We start from the raw sequence: 13,346 nt of genomic DNA on the forward strand, positions 1-13,346 counted from the left end.
CATTACCTGGCGACAGCCAATCAGGGAAAAGAGATAGTGTGCACTTGAGGGGGTGGCTCGAGCTTTTTTGTTGGGGGGGTTCATCTGAAGATGTTGGTATACGTGTCTTTGAGGACGTTTACTTTCACTGAGTCATCCTCAGATGACCTTTTGAAAGATCGCGAGGTATCTGTGAGATCTTATTCGGTTCAGCGATTTCTTGACTCATAGCGGTCCTTGAAAATGCTTAGCTAGGGGATGGTACACTTTAAACAACATATGAGGGAAGGGACTATTAAGGGAAGGTACAAAGGAAAAGAATTAACACTTCATCTTAAACTTTTATCATTCAAAAGTCCCTATAGTAATCCTTTAGAAGTAAGAATAACTCTGTTTTATTTTATATGATGATGATGATGATTTTATCAAACGTGTTTTGAGCATTCACTTGCTGGACCCCTTGGTACATAGTGTCAGGTCCCGAATCTTGACAAACGTTGTAATTTTCTACGACCTAAGTTGGGCCCGTTCCCAACGTCCGCTAGCCGCCAGCTAACAAGGTTGGTCTCCAGGCTAGAATTAAGATACACATGTACCTCCATTAAAAGAGGTGTTTTGACCGAGCGATTGTTTCGCATGCATAATAGAATCATTTCGAAAGTCACATCATTCATATAACCTTTAACCGTGCTTTAAATCTACACTTGCTGGACCCCCCTTGATACATAGTGGAAGGTCCCCAATCTTGATAAATGTTGTCATTTTCTAGCTATTTATTGACACCGGACGAACGCGCCAGATATGTCCGAAAATACCGTCCGTGGGTAAAACGGTCGTGAGAAACATACCGACGAGAATAGACACAACTCCTGGGGTCTGACGGTCACATATTCGCTGTACGGTAGATTTACAACAGAAAATTATTTTAAGTGACATTGGGGCAAATTTCAGCTGTACGATTGCCCACAAGTACAGGTGTATTTTTTTCTGTTTTTTTTTTCTGGCTGTTTTAGTTTCTGTGTGTAATTCATTTTTCGTCGGTCTTTTTTGTAGGTCTTTTATTTCGCCCAGAACTGTGTTGTTTTTGTCTTCCTGTAATGTGTAACCTAGTTAAAGATCAAATTAAACGACAAAAATGAGAACGCGACTTTAAAAATGCACAGACTAGTTGTATGAAGGTGGACTGCCCTTAAGTGAAAACAGGCCTATAGCAAGTTATGGCACTGTGAGAAATGAACAATAGTCAACAACGTTCAGCCAATACATTGGGGTCAATAGCTTAAAATATTGAATATTTTTACATTGAACTTGTGATGGAATTTGTAATTTTGGTATTTTCGGTGTCGGTAGAAAAGCTAGTCATTTGAATACCATCGGAAACCAGTTTCGTATCATATATGCAACAAAGCATTGAAACGCTTCTCGGAAAGGTTTTAAAAAAAACAAGGGTTTCGATAAATATCCCTGAAAAAAAGTTACTGGATTCGTCCGAATGGACGTTTTAAGTATAATCCTAAGAAAAATCTTTGAGCAGATCCGCAGTGTTTTGACCGAACCCCAGGTCAAACACCGCACTTCTGCTTGGAGATGACGTCAAGAGGTTATTTGCGGTCAAGCCATGACCGCACCAGAAGACTTACTATAAACTTCCAGACTGGTATGTAAGAAATGTGCGGATTGGTGGAGAGGTCGCCAGCTCAATGACTTACTCTTGGATACGACCTAGGCACTTTGGGGGAAGGGATGAAAGGTTCAAATTTAATGATTCTTAAGACTAGCCAAGTTTTCTTAGAAATAGAATCGTGACATGCAGTAGCCTAGAACTCAAGGCGTTCAGATCAGGCAACAGCAAGTAAATTGTAAGGATGACACCAGGACGAGCATTCAAAATTGGAAAATATGTTGTGTTGTAGCCTTGAGCGTACTTGTAGAACTGACATTAGTGAGATAGCCATGGCTGTAGTTGTAGGAGTGAAACCAGTTCGGCAGTTGTGAGAAGCGACACTAGCGTGGTAGCCTTGAGTGCAGTTCCCGACTTGGTAAGGGAAACCAGTTTACCACACCAGTGTACACTGTGTGCACCTCTTGAATACAGGAAGAAAAGACTTATTTGACTGTGATGACATGTTTGGTCGCTTCTTGATACAACATTTATGGTCTCGTTTTTTTTTTCTTTCACGCATCTAGCTTTTTTTCACGCTCTTGCATTATATTTGGAGTCTAAAAAGGATGCCATTCATAAGGTTTGTTTGCAGCGGCCTTAGGTTGGTTGAGAAAATAGTGAGTTTCACTCATTTTGTGCAACGTCTAGAACAGAATAGACATATCTTATTCTGGACGTCTCAGTATTTCTTGATTTTATACACAGTTTGTAGTAAGTCTACTATTCCTTCTTAACTTGTTTATACTATCTTATAGTTCTAAACTTCTAAAGGATTATGGGTAGACCCCCAAAATGGACTGATTTGCCATGGACTACCCACAGGGCAGCTTGCAGCAGACGAACTTGTAGCAGCGCCGACTAGAGATTCATTTTCATACTGCAGGCTCACGACGAAAAGGCAAAGTCATGATTGTTCTAGGGCATTCTAGACTCACAAAATGTGACAGTTAAACGTTATATGGATGAGCCTCGAAGTATATATGTCAATACTTCTCAGATAATGAGGCAGCTATGTGTGTGAACTAAATACGGACGGTCACAGAAATTCCTAACTGAAATCCCGGGACTTATTACACTTTTAATTTTATAGAAAGTCTTGCCCGACTCTGACAAGTTCAGATTTCTGATGTATCACATTAGTTGCTGCACAACGGGCCCCTCCCCCTTGTCTTAAAATTGTTTTTCTACATATCTACTGTCAAAACTGCCCAAGAAGACCACTCAGGGGACGATATTATAATCTGGTGGACTGGTGGTCACTATTCTATATACATGTATAGGATTTTTATGTCAACGGGAAAATTTGAGAGAGTCTGAAAGACCATCAAAAAGTGGCCAGGTGATCTTAATGTAAAGATGGCTTGGCTGTAACTTTCCTCTAAATAGCGCAAAATTTTAATCTAGTAAATCTCACCTGTATCCAGTGCCACCAAGGCCAAGTACACGTGCAGCACAACAAACTCTCTCAGTCTGTCTCATTTTTTGTTTGTGAAAAAAAATCAGCGTCAAATTCGCCGACCAAATTCATTTCCTTGTACAAGTCAGCGCTTTTCCAGGAAGCACACCGGATATCCCCTAACGGTTCCCCAGTCGTCTGGCTAGCTCGTTTCCTCTCTTCTTGACTCTTCATTAAAATCCCCTAAAATCATAATAGACTCGTCTTTTCACCAACCATAAGTGTAAGGAATAGTATATTCTGTCTACAATTCGGGGAGAAAAAATATATGCATAAAAGATGCCAAATTTCTCAATACCATTCCAAAACCTATAAAATGGCTGATATCAAGATAACGCCAGAATGAACTTTTAGATCATTTTGATTTGTTAACTGTATTTTGATGGACTACAAATAGTATTTACCTATACAAGAAGTGAAACGGCCTAAGCTATATCCGGGTGGTTGGGAAATCCCTTACGTCACCGGAAGCAGGTGCCTGCGTCATAGGTGATCCCGTCTTCGCAGTAGGTAATTGCTTTGGCCTTTGTTGTTGCGTGTCCACGATACAGCCAGCGTCACGTAAAGCGTTTTCGGCTCAACAAAGCGTATTGTTCCTTTGTGTGCGCTTCAGACTTGCTAAGACCTAACTCTAGAAGGTTCGGGGTACGATTTCAACCGGAGAAGGTGAGAAAAACCTCGTATTTTCGTTAATTTTGGGGGGTTATAATTTTGGTGATGTTTTTGTGGTTCCGTATTTTGGTTCTGGTTTCCTGTTTCTAGTAGAATTATGATCGAAACAAAGACCCTAGGCTTTAGGACCTTAACACTACCGATACATTTTGTGTGAAAATTATGGTAGGGCATTTATAGCATTTGATACTGTATTTTTTTTTTAAATATTGAAACTAAACTACGTGCTCACATACTAGTACACCCGTACACAAGGCTGTCATACTCATAGGGAACATAATATTGACTCAAGAAAATATATCAGTTATTTACGTGGATAATAACAATTGCTCGTTTTAAAGACGTTCCACAATATTTCTAGACAAGCAAGCGAACACAGATGTTTTAGAATTTGAATATTTTTAGCAAGGACGTGTACTTGAAAGCCGGATGTGGCATGGTGAGCATTCGAGCGGTGCCTTTGTTATGCGAACGCAGTTGTTTTTGCAATCGCTGGATATTTTTGGACTCTGTCCCCCACATATTTGTTTCGTCACGGTCTCTTGGGTGAGAAAAACAAAATTATCGCTTGATACAACCCACTTGATACAATAATCTTTAAAAAGATGTAAAGACTGAGTAATATTAATGGCCATTATTAGTGTAACTAGCCGTAAAATTTGTAATATTTATTCATAACAATTATCAGTCATGGTCAACAAACGGAAAGGCATTTTATTACATATTTTAATGACAATCCTTTGCATATTTGCGTTTATTTTGGGGTAAATAATAGTATTGTAAAAGAAAAGTTTGGGTAAAATCTAAACCTCCTTGGTAAAATATACACATGCCACGATGAACTTTAACGTGTCGGGGCCTTCAAACTACTGTTCGCAGCGCATCTTCAAAGCCAAGGAGGCCGACGCGACCCGGGCTAACATTTCATTTTGTGATTAACATTTTTGTCCGTCTTTTTTCTTTAAATCCCTTTGACGTCAAACCCATTTTTATACTCTTATAGTCTGTTATTGGGATTTGGAATCCAACGCAAAAATGAGAATGTGTATTTCGACGGACAAAGAAATTGGTCGGGTCCCAAAAGAACAAAGGACTTTAAGTCAGACTGAAAAAAGTGTAGACGCTAGACAACGTTATAACAAAGGAAAAACACGTCAGAAACTGCACAGAGAACTAAACATATAACCGTACAATGGACAAAGGAACAAGAAACAATAGCTGTGAATAATTACCCTAAACATCTGGACTGTTAAAAATTATGCAAACTGACCATCTGTGTAACGCGAAATCTGCATCACGTAATATATAATGTGTGAAATTACTGCATTTATTCAAAGGGTTACTTGTACTTTGAAATTGGTGTAAATAATAGCTCAATCTGTGGATGATTTGTGCATATTTTACGGTAATTTCTTCAGCTAATGGTTTTGGGATGATTGCCCTTTGCACCGTAATTCTTCAATTTCTCAGGTTCAAACTTATTTTCAGATAATCTAAGCATCTCACTGAATTCACTTTATCTAATAGAAAAGAACATTTTCAGAACTACTTTTGGTGGTAACTTTTAGCAAACTTACAATGTAGGAAATCTAATCTGGCAAAATTAAACTTTAATTTAAAGCCTGACTAAAAAATCTCAGTTTGCAGTATATTCCAAGATTCAACACTCATGCAGAATAGCACATGTAATTTTTTTCTTACTCAAAAGAAAAACAGACTTTTAAAAGTTTTACCTTTCTATTATTCAATCTCCAAATATAGAAACCACCGAAAGCTGATGTTATGATCCCAAGGGACCATATGTATGACTCATAATCTAGTCATCTTTCTTCCCATTATAGTTTATACACGTAATCAAATGAAAAAAATCCATTGTCAAGTTCCTCCCGTAGTCAGACCACATGTCCCAGGTCTATTGTTGTAAGAGTGACTAATAACCAAGCAGATGTTTGGGGTACACAAGAGTTGGGCCACGCAGGCCACTACAGTGGGGGCTAGTCCACTTGTAGTGTTCAACTCTTTCTCCTAAATATATAAAGTCAATCTGTACCATTTTTTGATTCTTTGGCATGACCCGACCGGGATTTGAACGGTCGAACCCAAAACCATCCGAATCCATTAGGCAAATACTCCAACCACCATTAACATTAATGCGCCATGTTACTTAAGTCTGCCGCTTTGAAAAACAGTAGGTTTGAGAGATCTCTTAAGTACAGCACCCCCCAGGTATATGCACAGTTTAGATAGATATACAGGAGTGCATTATACTGGGGGGATTTGGCTTGGAGATCTGTTTGGACGTATCTTTTCAGAGTGGCGGAATTATACATAAAATTAAGTACCCTGGTGAAATTTTGCTTAAATGTAAAGATGTTACGCCCTAACGCCCTAGGCGACATTGTGCCGCCCAATCTTATAACCGTGTTGACGTTATCGTTTTTACAGCGTCGAAAGAGGAGCGTGCAAGATGCGTCTGCTGGACCTGACACGTTTTGACCTTGTTGACCTTGACACGTCAGAGTGCGACGTCTGTCACCAGGTCACGAGAGAGGAGCTGGTCCGTTGTCAGGCCTGTCTCGAAAACTCTCCCGGCACAACAGCGAAAACACCTCATACATATGCAAGGTAAGATGCCATGACTAAGTATAAAATGCTCCAAACATTAGGCTTATAATGGCTAATTGTTTTTCACCTCTATTCAGTTCACCAAAGGGTAATGTTTCAGGTCTGAATGTTGGTTTGTTTGTTTCTTTGTGAATATCACAACTCAAGAGATTGTGGATGATGTTATGACTTTTGGTATGTTGTCAAGTGCAAAATATAGAATAATCAGCCACCTGTTGCATTTCACTAGTACTGCAGGGGAATTAACTTACAGTTCTAAAATCTCGTGTTCTAGAACAATCTTAATCTTGGATCAAACTTCATTACCTTTCCCAGGCTAATAACATGCATAAGGTCACACCTTGCATACACGAAAATGTCACTGATCATATCTAAAAGTCAGGTAAACTTATTGCACAAAGACAGGGCATTGCAAAAAAAGACCCCACCCATTTTCAAACTTTTAATTTTCAATCACAGCCTTTCGCAAAATGTATTGCAATGTTTCCCATCTTCTTTGTGTTAACTTTCTCACTTTTAGATTCAATTTTCAAAACGTTGCCTCTTAACGGAAAATCATTTGTGCGAGATTGTTTTCACTCTAACTTAGAAAACAAATGAATTATCCATAATTATATTTTTTCCATTGTTTAAACTCCACCCTTTTTGACCTTTCAAAAGGCACTGCAAATCTGTATGTTCCAAGCTTCTGTGTATCTATAATTGCAATTATGGAGTTAATTAGGGTTTCAAAACATTGCCGTCCTTAACAAAAGTCATTAGTGCAGAGCTTAACTGTTTTCGCTATAACTTAGAAAACAAAAGAATTATGTATAATTTGATTAGGTTTTCTCGTAGCTTAGACCCCACCCTTTCTGACCTTTGAAAACAAAGGCATTTCTGTGTCCACATTGCAATTCCAGATTTAATTAAGATTTCAAAACATTGCTGTCCTTACCAAAAGTCATTAGCGCAGAACTAAACTGTTTTCACCGTAACTTAGAAAACAAAAGACTTATCTCAAGGATCTATAATTACGTTTTCGGCCTTTTAAACTCCACCCATTCTAACCTTTCATCGGAACTGACGACCTTTTCAAAGCGGCTGTGATCACACGTGTCACTAATGCGTCACTCTGACTGAAAAGACGACATTTCTACGCAATCAGTCGCCTGTGCAAAAGGTCACACCATATAATTATAGGTCAAATCTCACTTGAAAGGGTGGTGCTGCAAGCTTAAGCAACAGGTGAGCTTTCTCTTGTGTTAGATTTCAGATTTCGAGCTCTAAAACCAATTTTTTTTGTTTCAAAATCGGTCTTGTGATTGCTCCCCAACCGAGTTAATAATAATACAAGTTATGGGGTAGCTTATTTTTGTGGTTGTAGTTCTTTGAAGAAGATTCAATCGTTTGTGTCTTGTCTTCTGAGGGCCACACCCTGATCTGTGTAGTTAAAGAACCTGGCGATCAAACACAGATAAATGGTGTGCCACGGTGTACAAACTCTACCTGAGTTCTAAAACTCTAAAACTTTTTAAGTTAATCGCATGTAAGCTTTTGAGTCTTGACCATTGCTGCTTTTTGCTGAACCAATAATTTAAGAAACCAGAAACAAACTAAGCTAATACAACAATCTACCTTACGATTAGTTGCAATATGCAATATACAAAATATATACAATCATTGTGATCCCTCTAAGCTCTGTCAATTCTCTTAGTTTCAATTAGAATCCAGCCCTACTTCTTTTCAAACAGAAACAAAACCTTTTGCAATAACATTGTTAGTCAATTTAACGATAGGCATTGCCAGCCTTCTTGAATTCAATTGTTGACAACACTACAACTATTCATTATAACAACTGCATTTGTATGGCGCCTGGTAACACTTAACCAGGTACAGAAAAATCACAAAATATGTCCCATACTCTTGTCATATCTACCAGGTACCCCTGAAGACCACAAAATCGGTGTTCTCGAGGCCTTCTAAAAATGTATTGAACACCTCAAATGATCATACCTCATGCAGGTATTACAATGCTGCATTGTATATAGAAAATCTCTTAAAATTCATTTTATTTCCAAATGGTGGTCTTAAGGTACTCTGTGCAATTATAAGAATCAACCTCTTATTTTGTGATTTTTTTCTGTACCTGATACTACCTGGTACCGTACAAATCCAGCCGGTTATAATACACCGATGAATCATAAGCCGTACTGTCGGTAGTAACAAGCCCCCAGGACGTTTTCACACCAGTCCTTCTGAGAAGGGTCGGGCCCGGCTGTCACATGTTGTCTCATGCATGTGTTAAATGCCCAAGGAGTTACTTGGCTATTTGCATTGTACGGCTGCTTTTAAAAAAAAAAAAAAGACAATGGAAAAAGTAGAGCAGATATTATTCAATGATCATAAGCTGCAGCAGAAACCTTGAAACTTTTTCGAGCAGTGTAGCCAAGTTATTATATACAATGTAGACGTCCCTTGTATGCATGCCCCAATTCGCTTATTATGATTTTGTATATGTGCTGTTAAAAAGAACCAAAAAACAATCATTATGGAAAAAGTAGAGCAGTCATACATGTATAATGATAGCCGGAGAAACCTTGGAACCGTTTTGAGAAGTGTGGCCATTCGGTCATCACATGTAGTCCCATGCGTGCATTGCCCCAGTTTGGGTCATCACATGTTGTCCAATGCGTGCAATGCCCCAGTTCGCTACTCTAGGCTATTTGCATTGTATGGGTGCTTGGTAGTAAAAAAGAACCAAAAAAACACTGATATTGGAAAAAGTTTAGCAGATATATCAAATCATGATAGCTGCAGCAGAAACCTAATTCTAAATAAAACTGGGCTGCATACTTCTTTAGGTTAATGCTATTTGTATGGGTTCATCCTTCTGTAAAAAAAAAAGAACAAGGGACAATGGAAAAAGTAGGGCAAATTTAATGATTGCTGCAGAAACCCTAAAACTGGACAATTAGCCTCTTCTGAGTAACCCTCTCTTGGCTTGTGGCACTTGTCATTGGTGCACAGTTCTTCAGAAGCTGAGAAAGACTCGACGAGGTAAGACATGTAAGTCGAAGCTCCTGTGAAACGATTGTTGGGAGACATTTCCAAAATTGTTCATGTTGTCTGTGATGTTTAGCGAAACGTGCAGAAAATTAACCACTGGGTGTGTTTATTTTTCAGAGGTCACAAGGACTGTTTCGACAGGTGGCACGACATTTTGCGACGGTCGACGCCCAGTCCGCAAAGCTCTCCCATCCTGAAAGTCTCAATGCGACCAGAACAGTCGACCTATTCCGAAGTCAAAGACTTTGTCAGCACAACCTTGCGGTGGTTCAAAAACGACATACAGAAATCTAACGCAACCATGCAGAGCATTCAGAACAGTAGATTCCAGAATGTCACCTTGCCGAGATACTGCAGCAAACGCATGGACACAAGGAACAAGTTCTTAGCCCAACTGCAGGGCCTTCCAGTATACAAAGACAATACTCTCCTCAACTTGGTGAAAAAAAAGAAGACTCCGAGACCACAGTTTTACCTCGGCGACTCAGAGGAAGAAGAGAGAAGAGAGATCTACGACGAGTTGCGGCGAAACAGCTTGTCATCATCGTCTTCGGAAGACGAAGAAGACGTGTGCGTGTACGAAAAAGTCACCGTACCGAAGAGAGTGACAGAAAACAAGTCATCAGGACCACTAGATTTCTGCATCCAACTGCCAATAACAAAGGAGCAATGTAAGTTTGGGCACTTCACCGTTTCTAATTTTTGTGTAGCAGAAAAACAATAACTTAATGTACAGAAATACAACAACAAAAAAACTTTTTTAGAGATGGATGAGCTCTCTGGTGATGCATGAGTAATGCGCCAAGTCAAAATTTACTTGTACATGTACATATCTAGATAACTGAAGGTTTTAATTAACCAGTTTTTTCTTGATTTTTTTACAGTGCAAAGCCTGAACTGTGAGCAGTTGGAAGCCTGTGTTGCCTTCCTGAGAATGAGAATAGATGGTGAGTCAAAATGGTATAATAGCTGTCAGAAATTTTGATTCTAAATTCTGCTTGACTTGTGGGGAGTGGAGAAAATGTTGTGAAAGTACATGACGTACTATGTGAACACCTATGTCTGACTCAATATCTTTATATGAAACTTGCAAGTAAAGTTTCAACATAGCCAGTAGAGTCAAAACACATGCAAATAGACCCCTCAGGGGACTGATAAAATCTGGTCTATGTGGACAGGTGTTCACTACATGTACATGCATAGGCAGGATTCTTAATGCTTGTGTCAATGGGAAACATTATCTAAGGGACCAGCAAAAACTTCATGTTCACATTGGCCAGGTGGCCCTTTTATGTAAATTAAAGGTGTTCACTTCTACAGGTTTGACTGAACCCGGTATATCAATGGCCAGGTGGTCCTTATGTAGAGGTGGTCACTTGTACAGGTTTCACTGTAGTTGTTTCATGAAAATATAAGACAGTTAAACTTTTCTTTTGTGCTATAGTCTTTATGATCAATTTGTGTCTAACAAAGTCCTTTTTAAAAAATACAGACACATCCGGCGACCTGGTGTCTACACTACAAGAGCGTGACTGGACGCTCAACCAGATATCGGTCAAACACACGGTCATCTACCAGCTGCATAAGGCCCAGGACCGCATGCCCCACCTGCGCCCCAACTCACCCGACAGTCGCCACATCCCTGCTGTCAATCAATCAAGTCAACTGACCAACCACAGTGTCTTTAGAGCTGAAAGACTCATGAACACTAAGGCATAATTTAAGTGACTTCCAAAACTTTTGGCATGTCGATTGCCAAAATTAGGGATTAGAATTGCGAAACTTGACTGTACAGTACTGTAGCAACTTGAAAGAATGCCTTTGAAACTCTATAAATCAAGTTTATATTTGCTGAGCAGAAACTTTAAGATCTTCTAAACCTTACATTTCAAGTTCACCACTAAATTTAGGACTGTTATTCAGTTTAATACTGCACTAATGGAATATGACTGGGTTATTTCTTTCCAGTCAAACATTGCACGAAAGGAACTGTAACAGTATCTGCAAATTGTACTAAATAGATTAGTTTATAATGACTGACTGACTTATATGAAACTGGAGTCACTGCCTGAAGTTTGAAATGAAACTTTGATCCCAGACCAAAAAGTTGTAATTTTGTACATTTTGTAAAAATTAGGAAGCTAGGAAGATTATTGACTAACATAATATATTTTTGAATATTGTGGTTTATGATAGTTGTTAATGGATACAAGTGACATATGGGATGATGGCAAAAATACTCATGAAAAACAGTTGTAAACTTAACATTTTGTTAAGGTATAACATATATCACTGGTAATATGTGAATGACATTTTAGGTAGTTCAAACCATTATTCAATTTCAATCTCCAAGCAGATGTGTTGTTTTGGCCCCAATGTAGATGATATCATCTTAGTTTGTGATTTCATACAGAACTACACATTTGTGACAGAAGAATGCCACTCAAGAATATCAAAACTCTGCTTGAGAAACAAATGCTTTGTATCGTTATCCTCTTCGGAAGTTTGAAGCTGGAAAGTACCTTAAAGTTTACTACATGTAATAACAAACGGTATCAATTTAGTCAATGTAACACTTGGGTCTTCTTCAATAAAGTTCTTTCGAGTAAACTATGCGTCATGTGTTGATGTGTTTTAGATACAATTATCAAGGCAATTACAGAATGTCAGACTCCATTCGGTGTCCCTGCAAATACCAACAACTCAGAGCAATTGACCTATGAAATATGCCATCCTTGGCCCTTTTAATTACTTTGACCTAGTATACAAAATGTCAAATATAACTACAGGTCATTCCTCTCAGGACATTCATCTCATAATTTGGCACAGGTTAGTTGAGACATGACTAGCATTTTAAGTTAAATTTGTATTAAAAAAACATGAGTAGCCAACATTGTCATTTGGAAGTTTGATTTCCATTACACCTGCAGTAACAGACTGATCCCAAATGGTCCGGCCAACCTCTGTCTAAATGTAGAAATGTAAAATCAAAACAAAGATTCAAATATTTGACAGATATATGGCCACTCTCTCATTGGTCGAATTTTTAATTGCCATACTATCATTGGCTGAACTGCTAATTGTGATGGACAGTCAGGAATGGTCTATTAGACAACACTAGTACCATTCTCTTTCTCAGAAGGGACTAGAGTGACAAATGCCCCAGGGCCCTGTATGCTTGTATAACTCCAGCTATATTGTAATGTCAGTTGAAACTCAATTTACTGTACAAAGCCTATACTTATATTTTGTAACCTTTTCTTAAGGACAAACTATCAAAGGGGCCAAAAATGACAAATCTTAGGTCATTTTGACCTCAAAAACACAGATGCCCTGCAGCACTGTTAACACAGATAAGTTGACAAGGTTGCTTACCGGTATTCTCCTTATAGGGACAAGCCATGTAAAGGTCAAGTGGTTGAACCTCAGTAAGGACGAAGCAGTGCTCTTTTTCGTTATCTTAAAAAGTGCGATGTGGCTTCGCTACGGTTCGCGTGTTTAGCCAAGCACACCTGAGGTCATCCGTACACTTCCAATTAAAGACTGTGTTGGCTTCTTAAATAAAAGTGCAGAGGTTTGAGGCTTACACCCAAAGCTCCCTCATACATAAGGCCACCGGCTTTACACCACCATCCAAAATGAGAGTGCTTAATAAAGGCTCCTTTAAATATAGCAGGTGGATTCAAACTCCAAACCTCTGGTTAACCCTATTAAAGAATAACTGGACAAGACGTGCTATAAATTATAGCAGTTTTAGATATATATACTCTCAATGATAGGGGGCTTGTGCATTAACATTACCAAGTGCTCCAATGTTTAAGAAGTGCAGACTTTATTACATCATAACCATACATTGATTACATCTTAATACTATTATGAGAATGTAAGACTTGAAATGACACA

At 38.7% G+C, this 13,346-nt stretch overlaps 1 protein-coding gene across 1 annotated transcript; it reads left to right on the forward strand.

The window, feature by feature from the left end:
- Positions 1-3,598: 3,598 nt before the first annotated feature.
- Positions 3,599-11,318, forward strand: LOC136424191 (protein EURL homolog). Its single transcript, XM_066412702.1, has 5 exons — positions 3,599-3,764; positions 6,216-6,395; positions 9,561-10,114; positions 10,328-10,390; positions 10,936-11,318. The coding sequence occupies exons 2-5, from the start codon at positions 6,238-6,240 to the stop codon at positions 11,160-11,162; spliced, it is 1,002 nt and encodes a 333-aa protein (XP_066268799.1). The 5' UTR covers positions 3,599-3,764; positions 6,216-6,237; the 3' UTR covers positions 11,163-11,318.
- Positions 11,319-13,346: the final 2,028 nt, after the last annotated feature.

Source organism: Branchiostoma lanceolatum, chromosome 18, assembly GCF_035083965.1.
Source record: "Branchiostoma lanceolatum isolate klBraLanc5 chromosome 18, klBraLanc5.hap2, whole genome shotgun sequence".
Taxonomy (NCBI): Eukaryota; Metazoa; Chordata; class Leptocardii; order Amphioxiformes; family Branchiostomatidae; genus Branchiostoma; species Branchiostoma lanceolatum.